Source organism: Grus americana, chromosome 3, assembly GCF_028858705.1.
Source record: "Grus americana isolate bGruAme1 chromosome 3, bGruAme1.mat, whole genome shotgun sequence".
Classification (NCBI taxonomy): domain Eukaryota; kingdom Metazoa; phylum Chordata; class Aves; order Gruiformes; family Gruidae; genus Grus; species Grus americana.
The window spans coordinates 45,210,623-45,228,944 of NC_072854.1; the positions used below are offsets into that span (position 1 = coordinate 45,210,623).

Here is an 18,322-nt window from a genome sequence, read left to right on the forward strand (position 1 = left end):
GATGGAAAGGAGAACTGGAGAACTACAGACTAAGGCCAGGCCAATGAAATTTTCCAGGTCTCTCTCAGTCCATCAATCGCATCCACATTCTAAGAAGCTGATCCCTCAGCAGAGAAATCAAAATATTCTCAGAACTGCACAGAAAGGTTCCTCTGTTCATGATCTGGGCAGGAGCTAAAGGTTTAAATTTACAGCAAGGGAGGTTGGGACCAGCCGACTCAGCCAGACAAACGCACAACTGCGGGAACAGATTAGACCAAAGCATCTCAAACTTCAGCACACACATCATGAGTGCTACTTCTACCACTGCTGATACAAACACTCTCCTTGTGCAACCACCTTGCCCTGCACACAACTATTACTGCCTACACATTACTGTGTACAAAATGGCTTTTGGAATTCACCTTAAAGGTAACACAAGGCCTCCAGCACGCCACAGACTAGAATTATCCTGTTGGAGAACCAAGTGAGACATACCACACATACAAAAGACATGAGAAGTCTCAATCATGTCTTTCTGCATGCAGTCACAAAGAAAAGATGATCCAGAAAGTGGCAGGTTAACAGGCCAAATAGGTTAAGAACTCCTTCCTTAAAATAATAATAAAAAAGATCTGCCAAGTTGTCACAAGTAAAACCAAACCTCTTAACGCTGAACATATACGCATGAAGAACGCCATGGTGAAACAAAAAGTTGACTATCAAGTTGCTGGGAAAGCAGACAGCACGGAAATCACCGCTTGCTTTAAGAAAACTACAAACAAGCTCTTGGCAAATCAAGAAGAGAAATCAGGTGTGTGGTACTTACCACTTGACATTGAGATAATGGTCTCACATGGGTTATTTATTGGGACCAAGTAATCTGAATCAAAAGGGTATTTGGAAGTTTTTACAGAACAGCCTGACTACCGGAATAGAAACCAAACTTTTTGGAAGGGCAGACTAGTGACTACAAGTTTATCCCCTTCCCAATTTCACACCAACAGTTCAAACCTCCCTTGGTAAGACCCATCCTACTTAACAACTGCCGTACCTTGTTTTTCACCATGGATGTGTTTCTGAAGAATGCAATGGTTAGTGATTCTGTGGGCAGCAAAGTAGTTTTCCCTCGTAAGAATTAACGTAACAGAGGGGACACATGCAGCGACCTAAGAAATACATGCTGGTTTAATACAGACAGGTCACACACATTATGTGATTATCACCTGAGAGATGTGACGGCTTTTAAGCTGGCTTTAAAACATCATCCACATCATATGTGGCCTCTGGATATTTCAATGGTGTGCATAAAGCCCTTATGTACATGCACCCACTCTGAATTCTTACAAGAAATACTGCTTTATCACCAACCAAATTCAGCCGCTTCATCTGCAAGACTGAACAACTGACAGAAACCTCCTAAGGGGAACACCCTCACTGCCTCTTTCAGGGCAGTTACATCTCCATCATCATCACTATCCTCCTCAGATTACTCAGACAAACCAATCAAAGGAGGTTGATGGAAAAACAGGGTAATAATGATGACTAGCAGACCAGAATACTGGGTGACCGGCAGCAGAGCCTGAGCAACAGCCAGCGAGCGATAGATAGCAGAGCATCGCTGCAGCTGGGCATGACCCCACCACCCAGAAAGCAAGTTTGCCTGAAGCCCATTCACCTCCCTCGGGGCAGGCACTCTCACACAAGGGCTGGCAGGAGTTTTCCTGCCGAGAACCATGTGTCTCAACATGAACCCTTCAGACAGAAAAAGGCTGCTGTGGACTACTGCTGAGCCTTTGGAGAGAGAGCCCTTCCTCAAAAGGGCAACCAGAGAAAACATCCTGAACTGTCCTCTTTCCCATGGCAGCTTCCCCTCTCTTTAGTACAAAATGATGTATGCAACTTTTGCCAAAATATTTCAGAAAATGAACCAAATTACTTCTAATTTCAGGGGAAAGAACTGAAACACTTAAATGTTAATTCTGCTTTAGGACTTCCAGAAATACCTTAGTGAATAGCAACTACTATGTGTTCCTGAGTAAAGCGGAGACAAGGCATCTTGATGGCAGCACATCACTGGGTTCATTTTTTTAAGACTACAGCTATTACTATATGTGACTAAGGTATCTTTGGAATGGTAATTGATTTCCATACGTAAAACTGGATAAAAGGAGGTTCTAGTAAGACTCCTTTAAAAATAAAACACCAATAACCAATCCTCTCCCCCACCCTGCAATAACACAGCTGAGCAGAAAGAAAGTTCTTCCCTCCAATTTTGACTTCTAGTAGCAAAAATACTGCAGAAACATTGTTATCGGTGATTTCCATCAACTATTTGAAAATATACAATTATAATTTATCACAGTCTTTATCTTAAGCCAGTGAAGTTCTATTTCATAGGTATCACACCAGAAAAAGTTTTACCATGCTAGAACTATCTGTGGTAAAAAAACCCAAACCAACCAACCAAGAAAAGCCTCACATGAAAGCAGACAATTTTATTTCAATCTGAGTGCGACTATTGCTATAAAAATTTGTAATTACAAACATCTCATGCAAATGTAAAAGGTAATTTTAAGACTGTCAAAAGTAATTAAAAATCTATATAAATTCAGAATACTTCCCCACACACACCTTTGGCATTATATAGCACAAGAAGAAAGCCAAAAATCAACTTTTTGGGTATGGGGGGTTTTTTTGGCACACACTATGAAAAAACTATGTCAGAAATTACTTGGCATCTGCTATTCTAATACAGTAATTAAAAAACACATCAGATGCAAAGCCAGAATTCTGTAAGCTTCTATTAAACTGTTCATTTTGAAAGGTACAACAGGGCAAATCAATATTACCTTTAAAAAGGTAAAAAAATCTACTTCATGAATTTCAAGGTATTGTACCTTAGCATCTAAAAACCAACCTACAATCAACCTACAATAGTCCGAAAAAGCAATTCTCAGAGAAAGCAGGATTTAATGCATTAATAATGCAGAAACAAAAGCTATAGCAATGGTAAAATACAAGTCTTATCTAAATCTGCTCCAGCACAGAAACTGTAAAATATGGTTCTGGTCTTTTTTTTTTTTTTTTTTTTGTCTCCTCCCCTGCCCACAAACAGTATTTTAAAGCATCAAGATAATTTCAGTTATGTACTTGTTGGTGCTATGATACTTTGAAACAACTATGTTAAAGATACAAGGGAATTTGAGAGTTTTAGAGAGATGGTATGATATGATATATGATATGAGTGCTTATAAACACATGAGAATCAATGGTTTAACCAGTTAAAAAAGAACACAAAATGAATTTTAGATACTTATACAGTGCTAGCTTTAGTTGTCAGGAAAAGTTTTCATACCTGTTGGCTTTCCTGAAAACACTCATTTTCAGACTGCTTCTAAGGATTTTGAGTTCTAAGGATAAATACTTCTTCTCAGTATCTTATTTTTGACAGAACAAACATGCCTTGGAATAGTACACAAACATTCAATAATACACGAAATATGTAATATACTGTTTCTGGAAATTAAAATTGGATTTAGATGTCTACAAAGCTGTTCAAGTTCTTCACCACCTTTTGGTTTCATCGATTTTCACTTTTCTGTATGTTAGTTTTCAGATAAATGAAATGTTACAGAAAATGGCAGGGAATCATATGCCAAATTAGAACTAAATGGTGGCTAAATTTGTTTTATGCTTAAGTTCTTTGGTCCCCTGAGCTAACTGGTGCCATTTCATGAGGAAGCAAATAGAAGAGGTCACCCCATCCTTTACAAGGCAGTTTTTGTGGCCTTGGGAAGAACAAGATACCCATGTAATCCCAGAGATAACCACTGAAAGCCTTCAATCATTAGTTCACAGAAATGCTTATACCTCTTAAGCAAGCTTTCTTTAACAACCCCTTTCTCAATTTTTCCAGAGGAAAAAGGCTGAGTTTTGTAACTAACCAAACTTCCTGCAACTTAGAAAAACATGTTATCAAGGTAGGGTATTTCAAGTCCTTATACACATCCCTGTGTAGAGTGCCCTATATAGTACCATACATATCAGAGAATCTCAAAGTCTTCTGCATATCTATCCTCATACCGCAGCTACAAAATGAGAACGTTGCTATTACACAAATTTTACTGATGGGAAAATGTGTGGCATACAGAAACAGTGCATCTCACAGTTGGCCGTTGGCCTGGTCACAGATCAGGAGAACAAAGCTCCTGGGTTAAGTCCCCAATTAGTGCCATCGGCACCAAGTCACAGAACTGCAGAAGAGCTGAGTGTTGGAAGGGACCTCTGGAGACTGTTTAACCCAGCTCACCTGGCTCCAACCAGACTGAAAAAGCCTTCAACAGATGGAGGAGCCAGTCCCTTTCACACCTTCTCAACTGGTGTTTGCCGAAGGGGATAACCCCCCACCCTGCCCTTTATTTCCACAATCATAAGTGTATGTAAGTGCTGCCTTCTGGATAGAGACATTAACGCAGACTATTTTCATTTATAGATGCAAAGTAAGTACGGCAGCAAAAACATTTTCTTCTGCAGTATAAGCTGGCATTAGAGCAGAAGTCTAGTCTCCCTCGAGCATTCATCAGCTATCACCTTGGAAGACATAACATGGAAAGAAGCATGATGAAGAGGGTGAGAATTGGAATACATTTGTTAAACATCAGCTCCTCCCTCCCCCTCAATTTACTTGGACTACTGGCCCACTTTTGAGATGAAGACCTGGACACTGATAAAACTTTTACCTCCAAAACTTTATGACAGAGATTCAAAAACAGACACAATATGAACACTGTATGAGCACCAGGTAAGAGAAGAACGAGAGTACATGGAAATGAAGGTGGAATTAACATTATTATTGAGTGCAGATGTTGCCTTTCAAAACTCAAAGCACTTGCCTCCTTGAAAATCGGTGCAGTGCCACTTACAGGATAGGATTCAGGATGTACAGGGGCACCTTTCTGCTCTCTACAGCTACTTGGCAGTGCCAGGGACACAGCAGGGACTGTGACACAGCAACATTGCAATTGCTGAATTAATTCAATGAAAGTAATAGTCTCTGTAGTTAATTCAATTACTGTATTTTGGTTTTGCTTAATTTGGTTAAATTATGCCCTCCCTTATGTCTGCAAATCTGTTTTACACCTTCATTCTTCCCCCTCACTCTTCACATTACAGGCTCAAAGGACCAAATCCAGCCCTATAAGCCTGACATGGGACCAGAAGGAACCATTAAGGCCTTGTATTGCACAATTATTTGTCACCCCAATAATCCACTTTCTAGTTAAAGCCTTTCACTTTTTCCCCTCACTATTTGTTCGCAACTCTTAATCCTAAAGATTTGTACCTAGGCCAATGAAGTTTCATCCAAGCTGAAAAACCTCAGACAATAGCTCTCAGAAGTATAACATAACCCGTAACGGGTTAATTCTGAAAACTCTGTAGAATGATTTTATGGCAGCTTTCGCTCTTTCATTGCTCATGGCATAAGAAAGTAAGAGCTGTTACATTTATTGCTAAGATTCTTATGTCTCTTCTTGGTATCTAAGATTTCCAATGTCCTCTCTCACAGCTGCCCAAGTCCCGAATTTGCTCTTGGTCAAATATATCAGAAATATAATTCATAAATACAACACTTTAAAGCGCGTGCAAAATAAAGTCCTTTGTCCACTGTAATTTCATTTAATTTTGTTAATTTTGTATTTCGATTATAATTGTAACGCAAGTTTTAAAAACTTTTTCTTCACGCATTATAAAGAATCCAGAATATCATGCAACATGAAATATATAATCTTACATTAAAATTTACACCCAGCATTAATAAGGAGACCATCAAGTTATCCTACTGTAATTGTGGCTTTGGTTCCTTTAAAATACAGTTTTAGCTGCATTATTTATATGGATGCAATACTTCATGATAAGCATTAAATCAAGACAATATTCATACTCAAACCATAAAGAAGTGCATTGCTAATTACTGTATACAATAATATCTTCATTGTTCATTGTATTCTTTAAATGTATCAATGACAAGAAGTGCTTAAATCATGCTGTGAATATGCTCTCAATGAATAAAGCAGAGAGTCATGTATCAGCAAATACCAAAAACCACCAGCACAAAAATCCCACAAGAATAATAGTGGTCTTGAGCGAGCAGAAAGTACATCTATAAAATGTTGGGATTAGTTTCTCAAAGCAAGTTACAAATTATTTCATATATATACATATACACAATCAAACAACCTTTAAGAACAAAACCTTTAATAATGACCTTAAAGCGGTAGAAAAATGAGCTCTATTTAGTGGGGAGGAGTATAGAGATGCAAGACAATTTTTTTTATTTGTTTGGCCTGGAAGAAGTTACTGAAAGTCACCGGACTTCCCTTCTTGTAACAAAGAGGTTGGAATAATTCAAGGGTGTTGGAAGCTTCACTTCAGAAAATCGATTTTGTACACAGAAACTTGCGCTAGTAAGTCAAGGAAATAACATTATATATGGCCTTAAGAATCAGCAGGGTTAGGACCAAAGACCATAAACTCCTCCAGACGGTACACAGCTGTCTTCCAAAACAGCAGTGCAGTGCAGAAAGCAGCAGAATGCCAGAACTGCCCATTTCACTAAAAACATACGCTTAAAAAATGGAGCTTTGATTACAGAGACAATGGTAATACTTTAAAATACAAAACCTATTCAAAGAAAATAGCTAAAATAACAAAAAACTGTCATAAAAGCTGCTCAGAGGATTACATCATATGTTGTCAATTTTATTAAATTTCCATTTTCCTCAAAATCTGTTTTCTGTACCTAAAACATAAAAACTATTAACAGTAGTCAATTTTCGGCAGAGTATTTTCCCAGAATTCATCCATTAGTGTCACAGTAGTTACACAAACAGTAAAGTACAACAAATTCTTTAAATGTTAAAAGCAATTTTTCTCTCTTTTTTTAGAATTAAAAAACCCCCAATAAAAATAAAAGGAAAGACATGCAGACATGCAAGACATAGTCTGAGTAAAGGAGTTCCTACACCTGGACAGGTACATGGGAGTTTGTTTTCATTTAATTAAAATACCATTTATTTTATTAAAATGTTAATACTGTACTTTATAAAGCATCATGCAAAACCGGAAACAGCTTTATCACATACTGTCAAAAGGATGGAGAATCTTCTTCCCATATCCTATGCTATTTAATTACACACCCAAAATCACAACCAAAAGAACAAGTTGTACCAGTTACTCAGATGTGCTCTAACACAACACTCCATTTTCAATATTGACTGACAACTGTGGAATAGGAAAACAACCCCTTTTTCACTGACATCACAAACAACATGCAAAGAGGGGCCCTCCTTTAAAAGTCAATTATAGCATTAAGTCCTATTTTGTTTTTCTTGTTCTCAGTGTTGCCCTTTTTTAAAAATACGATTACTTCCCTTAAATAATTCAACTTAAGTGTTTACCTTGATCAGCCGTAACAATAAACTCATGAGAGTGTTTACAAGCATAAAAAGCAGTCCCCCTTCTCATTCGATCTAATTTTACTACACTTCAATTCCACTGACTGCCTCTAATTGTGCATTAAGATACACACAAAGAAAATGATGATACCGCATTGGAAAACTCATTTTGGTCAATTTTTTACCTACTTGTTCTCTGCATTTTCATTCCCTCTTCACATTTTGGCAACTACCTCAAAACGTCCAGTAGTATCAGAAGTACATCACCCCAATTTTACATCGAGGAGGTTAACACAAGATGAACAGGGATGCCATTCTGCTGTCACACAAAAATGACAAGATACTGATAATTATGGTAGGACCTGTACCTTTGCCATTCTAGAATACAGTGTGAGAAGAAAATTTAGATCAAAAGACCTGGTGCTGTATTTTATTTGTTCTTTGGTTTATTTTTAAGAACAAAAGCAAGCAAACCACTGATTTATTTAGAAAACAGTGGGTTAAATTGGGTTTGGGGGTTTTTTTGTATTTTGAGACAGAACTTTTAGAGGACCATAACACACACACACACACTCTCTGTTCTTCTCACCTTCTTACTTACTTTCTCTTAATAATCACATACTTCTTATCAGTTAGCAGTTTTTCTTAGTGGATTCACGGCCTCAGATTCTTTTCTCTGAGCAGGTCCAGCTGGCAACAATACATTGCCAAGCGCTTGATTAAACATTAGCATTGTTCCACTGTTTGCTCCCTAGAAGCTCCAACAATAAAGAAGCAGTAGTAGCAGAAATTTCACAAAACTCAAGAACACTACTTGTTCTTTGACAAGTTTTAGAGAAGTCTAAATCACATGAGAGCATGCTTGATCAATCTATCCTGTCTTTTTTGCATCTAGACACCAATTACTGTGTAGCATCTCCGCACCAGCTAGAGTATGGAAGGAAAAGCAGCCTACTTTGTATAGAAAAACAAAGACGTGTATTAAGATAAGCTAATGGCGAGAAAGGTAACATTATTTCTACAAATCTGTGACTTTTGTAACTAATTCTCTAATTCAAATCCTATGCTACATCTTCATTCTTTCCCTTTTACTTTTCCACCTGCAATGCACAATGTATATTGTTAAGTGGCTTCATATTAACAAGTAACAGAAAAGTATCCTCTCCAATCTACCTATTTAAATTTCTAGGAATTTCTCTTCCATGGTTTGTTAGAAACAGTGCCTTTTGTTTATACTTACATATAAAATAGAAGCACAACCTTAAGTACGCTTGATTATAAATGAATGTTCTTGTCAGCTACAAGCAGATGCATGTCCATACACATGAAAGGAAAAAACGAATCTTCACAATTTAAGGGCTTCAAAGTCAGGAAATCTTTACCATCTACGTTCAATCTAATTTCAAGTTCTGTTCAGCAAAGTGATAGCTGAGAAATGACAGTTACCAATGATTTTCAGAATATACCTCAGCTCCTGCACTATTACAAACACGAAATCTCAAACTTAAGAAGTTACCTGAGTAGAATCAAGAAGATTATGATCAATCAAACAGTAGAAAAAAAAAAAGTTACACAATCTTTACCTCTGATACAATGATCTTTTTCAGATCTGAAAAAGCCTTGTGAAGTACAGAGCCCATGCTCAAAGTGAGGTAGGGAGATTTACCCAAGATTTACATAAAGTCCAGTGAGATATAAACAGAACAGATATACCCAAGGTACTGATTCAGAGCTCTATACAAAAGGCACTTCAAAGCAGGGCTCACCGATTTATTTTTTAGTTTGAAGAAAATAATAATTGCTTCAATACACAGAGCAACTACCACAGACAACAAGTTACTGAGGGGCACTGGCTTCATGGGGACTGCCTGCATACCCCCCAGCAAATGCCAATCATTCCAGGCAGCGTACCCTTTCATCCACCTGCCTGGCATTACCAAATCGCAGTTACAGCTAGCTAGCTAGGCCTTGGACACAAACATACATATGATTTACCAAAAACAGGACAATAAGATTCAACTAACTTTGTAGTATGTGTGTTAGGTGTGAACTGCTTATAAATAAGATGCTATAAATTCAGTTTCCCCTTAGACATCTAAAGAGACAGAACCTACTGTTCCAGCTTCAGTTCTTCTATTCACAAGCCAGCATCATAACCTCCCTTCTGCATGCCAAAAGCATAAGCAGAAGTAACAAATAACAGCAAACCCTTCTTAAAATCTTTAATCTAGAACCTGAACTGCAGAGACATGTTTTTCCTCCATTTCGGAGCGCTACTAAGCAATAGCTTTTGCAACAAGAGAAGCACAACAAGTATGAGTGCTTCCATGTAAAACAGAGTAGTAAGGTTGTAATACATGAGTAACGTAGGAACGGAATTGCTGCCGAACCAAATTGCCGAATTTACTAGGATACAACATTTGTAAAATGTAGTAAACTGCAACAGCCTTCTCAACTGTAACATGTAAAACATTCCATCTTAGGAAATACATTGCAGCAAATGGTAACAACCCTGATTCGGGCAGTTGAGTAACTGCATAAAGAAGTAATTTTTACACTCTAAATGAAAAGTATTTTAAAACAATTTGAGTGCCATGTCTCAAATACTGCTAACATACAAAGACAGTAGGAATCTAGTCATTAGCAAGTCATTCTAAAGGACAGAATGTTGATAGCTACAGTAAGTTAGTAAACAGGATAATTTCCCAATTATATTGCCTAATACAGTCTGACTGGCATTCCCTTCAAAACAAAAGAAAAGCTTTCACATTTGTGATTTCACTACATTACTGAAAACAGCTGGTAAAAAATCACCAAACTTCCACGCAAGTTAAAACATGTAGGCTTTTTATTTATGTTTGTTAAATCCAAAAGCTATTTTGAAAATAAAAAAATCCTATGGTTTTTTGAAACTACCTTTGCATTTTCTGAATTTACCTTTGAATTTATGTGCAAAGTTCTAATTCACTCCTTCATTAGTGAAAAAAAAAATAAAAATACAACTTTACCAGGAATGAAAGTATTTATTGCAAAGGTTAAGAAGACTTGTTCTTACCTCAACTTTTGTTCGGTAGAGAATGAGACGCTTTAGGCTGCCCACTTTGGCTATGTGGTTGAAAGCCTGAGGTGGTATTTTATCACAGGATGAGAGATTTAATTCCTGAAGATTTGGACACATTTCAGTAATGACCTCCAAGCACGTTTCATTGAGGAAATGGCCACACGACAACTCAAGACGTACTAATTCAGAGCCACAAACTTTCAAGAACCTGCAAAAACCGTATTTTAAATGAAAAATAAATGTACTTGCAAGTGAGAGTCTGAATACTGTCAAAACCTTAAGCATGTAAACCAGGAAAGAGTTCCTTTCAACAGTGAAAAGCCTACAGACCACAGCTCTTATGTCACCTCAGTTAACTAACAGAAAACATGATTAGGGTAAAGTAAATTAATCATAACCATTCTGAAGAAGTTACTTCTGAATCAAATCTGTACAAATCCGGAAGAGACCAAACCAATTAGGTGTTGAGTTAGAGAGCAATATTCAAAAAACCAAAGGTAGTCTGAAAGTCAAGGCTCTTTCATCAACATTAACTTGCTACTGTACATAACCTAGATATTATACAATGTTTTGTACAAAGCAATATCTGACTACATACATTTTAAGAAACACAGAAGCCTATATAATGCTATACATGGCATAAGGAGGCTAATGTCACTAAAGCAGCCTTAAAAAGCAACTCTACCTTGAAAATGAATTGCAAAAGAATAATCAGGGGTGAGAATGCCAGAGAGAGGGCTTTTTATTAAACTAATATTAGTCTGGGAAATTCTGTTTTGATTTAGAAAACTGGAACACGCTTCCTTCCTGCCAGTTACTCTGAGACAATGGAGCAAACATGGATCATGTTTGAAACGTTTTTAAATAGTCCCCAAAGCCAATTTTGACAATGGCTTGCAGGTTTCCACCAATAATTTCCTATTTATCTCAGAAAAATCCACAAATGTGAAAATGAGGTTAAACAAATACTTTGAAATGGATGAAATATTCAGGATAAGTATTTTAAGACTTTCAGAAAGACACCTCATTCCTTTCATTAACAAATAAGTCAAAATCAACACTTTGTAGCTGTTCTAGAACACAGATTTCTAAGGACTATTTCACATGACTAATTGGAATTACAAAAATTTAAGACCTTAGAAGACAAACTATCCAAAATTTAAAAACTTTTATGGTCTCTGAATGAATTTATACCTTCTGTCAAAGATCTTGTGACAGAAATTCAAGCTCTATTATATCTAATCCAAGCTTTAATCAAAACCACACATAAGCTTATGTCTCTTTTTATTGCAAAGATAACCTTCAAACTGTAAATTGATCACGAGGCTTTTAAGTTTGATATTGAATAGGGAAAAAAAAAAAAAACCCACACATTTGCAGTGATTTTGTTACACTTTATTTGAATAGTTTATCCAGTAGAAAAAACTAAGTTTCTAACCTATGGGCTGCAATAAGCTCCCTTTGTTACTTCCTAGAATAATACAGCTACTTGTGAGACAGTATGAATTAGTTCCTCATAATAAATATTCTGATCTACTCTATTACCAGTTCTATCCTACAAAAAGCTTCTTGCAGACAGAGCAGCTTTAGGTTCTGACACTTTCACTGCAAAGTTAGTATTACTTCTTGGATTTAACTGATACAATAGAAATGCCAGAGACACGAGGATCCTGCTTTGCACAAAAACTCCTATTGCTACAACTACATGGGTATCAGCCTTCCAAAGACTTTGCTCCTTCTGAACCTTAGGATGAAATAAACGCTGTCTTAAAAGCAGACACGTTCAGGGAGGCATTCCTTAATGACATTAACAGTAGCATGGGAATTCAAGTCCATCTTCAAATGGATCCAAGTTTTCAAACCTTCTCCCTTCCCTATTTTTTCATTACTCACTCAAGTCATACTTGCCATTCATCATCACCTTTTTTTATTCCTTTCATCTTGCACATTACACGGCCTTAGCTTGATTATGCAGATCCTATCCAACACAGAAGGGAAAGGAGATTCCAGGGTGGCATCTCCATCCCTGGAGGTTTCCAAGAGTCACCTGAAACCTTGACTGACCTGATCTAGCATTGGGCACACTGGCACTTCAAGTGGGAGCCTGGAGTAGATGACCTTCAGAGGTCCCTAACATCCAACATTTCTATCAGCCTATGCAAACAAAGAGAGGGACTGAGAAATGAAAGGGGAGACATAAGCCCCAGAGCCACAGGGTTCTGCCAAGTATGGCCTTCAAATCTACTCTTCCACTGCTTTTGTCTAACTCTGCCATCTCTCTTCAGAATCTATTTTAGCTTGTCAAGTCAGAGTTTAATCAAACACCAAGCACGTATTTGCTGTTTTCATACTGGATACAGTGAATTCACCTAGACTGGCAAGCCTTCTTATGGGAGCACCAGAGCTGAAATGATACGAAAATTCACAATTAACATCAGGTATTTAAACATTAAACTGCTATTTTAGACTAGCAATAGAGTTCAACACTGCCATGGAGAAACACAGGACAGAAAGCCCCTGGAAATCAGAGACATATGGATTCATTGCTGATTACCAATTAGCCAATTCCTCTATTTAATGAGTGCTTTAACAATACATTCACACAGCTTCTTTCATCAACAAATTATCAGGTTTGTTTGAATGGTGATATTTTCCATAAAACCTTGTCAATCGTCACTTATTATACCTCTAGCTTTTAATTTGTAACAGATAAATATTTTATGAATTACTCCATTACAATAATGGATGTTAGGTTAACTGCCATATAATTTAACAGGGCTTGGCTGTTATAAATGTTGGTACAGCTCAACACTTTTCTCCTTCTAGGACTATTAAAAGTTAACATTACCAGATCAGGAAAACACTCACTTAACCCCCTAGCCTTGGAGAAGAACTCCAGGCTCACCAGCTTGAGGAGTTATTATCCTCGTAACGTTTTATTTAAATTCATTACACTTGAAACACACAGGCAGAGCAAACACAGTGATAGCAACGAGCATTACACTTCATGGTTTTACTGCCTTTTTGGAAAGGGTTATTTAGGAGACATTAAACAGAAAGGCAAGGGGGATAAGGGACATGCAGCAGGGTACAAGAACAAGCTGACAGACATCAAGTAAAGGGACAAACAGAAACAGGAGGAGGAATTTGAGGAAATCACCAACCGGCACAGGGCAGAGAACATTAGACAGGACTGCAGAGTTCTCTGAACGATCGAGACACCCCAATCTTTGTTCGCACTTAACAGACTGCTCAGGACAGAGGTTTCTGCTAACGTCTTTCTACATGGATCTTCAAAGCCATATGGCAAGGTACAACATGGGTTCTCATGCTTTGAGAACAAATGTGGCATTGCCTTCATACTTCTGAGACTTAACAGACACTGGATGCCTGGCTCTGACTTAGCTTATCTGAAAACAAACAACCCCCAAAAAAGCACCTTCTACTCAAATCAACACTTCTTCACAGACCTCTCCTTTAATCACTGAGGATTGACTGGTTCCCATTTTTAGTCTCTCCTCCTTTCTGCACAGTCATCCACCCCTTTAGTTTTGCTTTTATTATCAATATTTTATACACACAATTTCTGAAGTCATTTCCCTTCATCTCTTCATATTTGTTATGAAATATGACTGATTAAATAACCTAGGAGAATGTGAACATGTACATTTACTTTGCTAGGCACTGGACTGGGCCTTTCCCTCTAAGTTCATCCTCATTCTAGACTGCAGTATTTCAGGGGTTGTTTTGGTTGGGTTTTGGGGTTTGTTTTTGGTTGGTGGGGTTTTGTGGCTTTTTTTTGGGGGGGGGTGGGTGGTGATGGTGTTTTGCTTTGTTTGGTTTTAATTAAAAAAAAGAAATCTCACTTCCATCACTTTCTGCTTGTTTTCAAGAACTGCTGCTCATTATCCCCTTCTTCAGCTTTTAGGAAGTGAGTTAGTCCTAGTGAAATCCTCGTGAAACATCAAACACATCTATTAACACTTAAGACACTATTTGTTTATGCTGAGTCACTTAGTCTATTAACAACTTCCAATCTTGTAATTAATGTCTGTATCATAGGCATATCCCATGAGCCAAAGAAGATCCAAAATTAAAATATCAAGGTAAAAGCACCCTTCACGTCAGAACTGGACACGTAAAATGTCCTAAACAAAATCCTCAAAATACCTTTAGACATATGCTTAAGAGGAAATCGAACACATCAACATTTGTTCCAGTGGTTTCTAATGGAACTGCAAACCCTACACTTCACTGTTAGCATTATGATCCCCACTTTATAGAATCATCACAGAACGGTTTGGGTTGGAAGGGCCCTCAAAGATCATCTAGTTCCATCCCCCCTGCCACGGACAGGGACACCCTCCACTAGACCACATTGCCCAAAGCCTCATCCAACCTGGCCTTGAACACTTCCAGGGATGGGGCATCCACAACTTCTCTGGGCAACCTGTTCCAGTGCCTCACCACCCTCACAGTAAAGAATTTCTTCCTAATATCTAATCTAAATCTACCCTCTTTTAGTTTGAAGCCATTACCCCTTGTCCTATCACTACTTGCCCTCGTAAACAATATCCCACAGTTCTAAGTTACTGAAAACTCTACAACAAGCAACAATCACAGTCCAGTTCTCTCTCATCTACTCATCCTTCCTAAACACAAATAGCTACCTAGTTTTAGATTCCTTTAGTACAATTATCTCAAAAGGTTTCAATCATGCTGATTTTACCAAATTTATTTTCAATGAAAAACTTAGGTAATCATTTTGTCATCACTGACATATAAACCACTGAATTTGGCGTTACAGACAGTGTGTGTGGGGAAACTCCACAAACTTCCATTTATGAACAACATACAGTTGGAGAGATTTCTTTCTTCAGCACTTTCCCTTGTAGTGTAACCTTATGCTAGCATCCAAACCAGGGATGTCACCTCCATTGCTTGACAGATACAACACTGCCCCATTTGCCTAGCCTTACTTGGTATCTCCCTCCTAGAACCGGTATGTGATGAAAACAACCATTTCAGTTTGCTTCAAGCCAACTACACGCTCCTTCTGGCTACTCAGGTCTCCTACTTCCCTAAGCCTGCCACCAGACAATAATAATGTAAAAAAAAACACCAAACAAACCAACAACACACCAACCCAAAAAACCCAACAACCACTTGGATCTTATTCTTCCTCATTTCACTTCTAAGATCTTGAGGTCTTCTCTGTCTTACTGTAGTTCTATCTATATTATTACTCACACAAACTTGGCAGAGGACTTCATAATCCCAACCTGTCTTGCATTTAATCCAATGGCTTGCGGAATTACATTTTAATATACTTCTCAAAGTCCTGTTCAGATATTTTTATATTCACAATGATGTTTTTCCTTTCATGACTGCTGTGTTACAACAGCAAGCAGCAAGTACAGATAACTGTAATAAAAGCATTAAGATTGGCATGACTATGTACCCGTACATAGGGAATGGGTACACAGAGGTGTAGAAGCACGAGAAAGAACAAATGGCAATACAAGGGCTGGTTAGAGCAGTGTGTGTTGGTGGAAGGCCGATTAGCAGGTCATCAAGCCCCTTGAATATACGGATGTGCAGTTTTTCAGCACACGCAGATTTGGAGACAAAGGACAGAGGTGGCAGAAGATGGAGACTCCTTGCTGGACACATGTCTCGGTCGCCTCTGTGCACGTGAGTATGCACACATGGGAGTGAAGCTGAGTAAAATAATCTTGTTCTTAAATCCAAGTCCCCTTCCCTACCTCTAAGCTATTCTAACTGTTACAATGTTATTTTCTACTCTGGCATGCATTACACTTATTTTTTGTCAGTAAACCTTAAAACATTGAATGCAAGTAGGGAGAATATTAAGTACATGATCTTATGCTTTTCTCAACACAGATGAAACTATTTTCAATAAAAACATGAAAAACAAACATTATGACTTAACCTCAGTTACAGCAACCCCAGGTTTTACTAAAAACTGAGAAATTATAGCAGGAGACAGACATGATTCTTCAATTGAGAATCCTTGTCCAGTCCCACATGACTCCTATTTTCTGTGACTGAGTATTTGATGTATGTTTCAGCAATTTCTCTGACCTTCCTGCTAGTTTGATTGGTAGCAAAGCCTCACCAAGTTAAACATTGTCAAAATACACCTTTATTAAACAGCAACTAAAACCTTCAAACTTTAACAACAACAAAAAAATTGTTAAAGTAGCATTCTTGGAGGTGCTTGTCATGTAAACACTGCATCACCAGCCTGAAAGTAAAACACTATTAATTCATTTTCACAGTATAAAATGTTAGCAGTAAATAAAAATCTTAATACGTCAGATATTTAAAGCAAAGTAATTTAAACAAGCTAGTGACATTACCAGTGATACAAAGAAATTTGCATGCAGAACTCTGTTTTTAAACTGGCATCATCCTTGAGCTGTTCAAACCTCGGAGCATTTATTGAGCGCCTCGATATTTAGCACACCTCCAGTCAACTTGCCTCACTTTTCCTATATAGGTCTTATCCTCCCACGCTGATATTCCCCTGGGATGAACAAATTCACCATACCTCCAATGACGCCAGGAGAAACGCAGTGCTGCTTACATAATGCTTGCTGCGAAATTTCTGTTTATTCCCTGTCACTTTGCATTCCAAACACTTGAGACGGCTCAGATACTCATTTCATTTGTCTTGCACTTTTCCATATACTTTCAGTTCAGTCTAAACAGTAAAGTTTAATTAATTTATATTATATGCTGAAATGAAAAATTTATGGTAGTCATTTTTAGCCCTGAGGAGTAGATGTTATCAATAAGTTAAAATACCTTCAGCTTTGCCTCGGGATGTTCAGATGCCTGAAGCATTCTATCTTCTCATGACAATACAGTATTTGCTTCAGTCACATTTCTTAAAATTAATCTTTTAAAAAGTTTTCTACTTTAATACATTTTTGCAAGAAAATATATATTTTCAATTACTTCTTACAATCATGTCTATATGAACCTTTTAAATCAACACACAAATTTACACAAGCTACTTCTTTTAAGACTGTTGTAGGAAAGGACAGGTAAAAACATTTTGGAAGGATATTTGCCAAAATAAAATTCGAGCAAGAGTAGCATTTTAACATGCCCGGACTTGCAAAAATCATAGCCTAAGCTGTATAGTTGCAAGAATGAAACTAACTCTACCGGTTCTGAATTCAACAGTGCCAACTCTAACACCAAGTGCTGAGAAAAGTGCAAAAATAAAGAAAACAAAACAAAAAACCAGGCAAAAGCAAAATGCTGTTATCTGCGAGGATAAGGTATTTTGGGTTTAGCATTTTCCTGGTTTTGTACTGCAGCAATTTGTAGTTTTTGTGAAGTTATTTACAAATTTCATTTAGAAAATAATATTTTTTCTCCTTGAATTGACAAATATAGGTTGGCCTTTTAAAAACAGCGTAACGGAGTCCTTCAAACCGGACTTCTAGGCAGAATTCCCTCCAGGTAGTTGGTTTGATGGCCATTCATGGTCGCTTATGCAGCAACTTATCACAAAAATTTATAAACTTGAAGTATTGGAACAAGCAATTTAGGCTTGTTTCAACTCAACCTCAAGTTGCAAGAAGACTTTTTCATCAAATAAATCCAAAATAAAAGATGTGGCTTGGTACCGTATAGGCACACCTCATCGCCGTATTTGGAAATTTCTTTTGCAGAAAGAAATAGATAACACCAAGACCAGAGAGGGAGCCAAAGAGAGCAGGATAAAGAGAAACCAACAAACTGATTCAGAAACATTCACGCAGTAGGCAGGAAGAGAAGGTTTTACATG

The 18,322-nt window shown here is 37.5% G+C and overlaps 1 protein-coding gene across 5 annotated transcripts in view; it reads right to left on the minus strand.

Moving 5' to 3' along the window:
• The window catches only part of FBXL4 (F-box and leucine rich repeat protein 4), a 72,655-nt gene that overhangs the window by 26,188 nt on the left and 28,145 nt on the right, over positions 1-18,322 (minus strand). For all 5 annotated transcript variants that reach the window (XR_008576378.1, XR_008576381.1, XR_008576380.1 and 2 more), the window contains exon 6: positions 10,492-10,705. Coding sequence is in view for 1 of the 5 variants with exons in the window: in XM_054820411.1 (XP_054676386.1) it covers positions 10,492-10,705 (214 nt within the window). In the remaining 4 variants the exon portion in view is untranslated. The remainder of the gene's footprint in view (positions 1-10,491; positions 10,706-18,322) is intronic.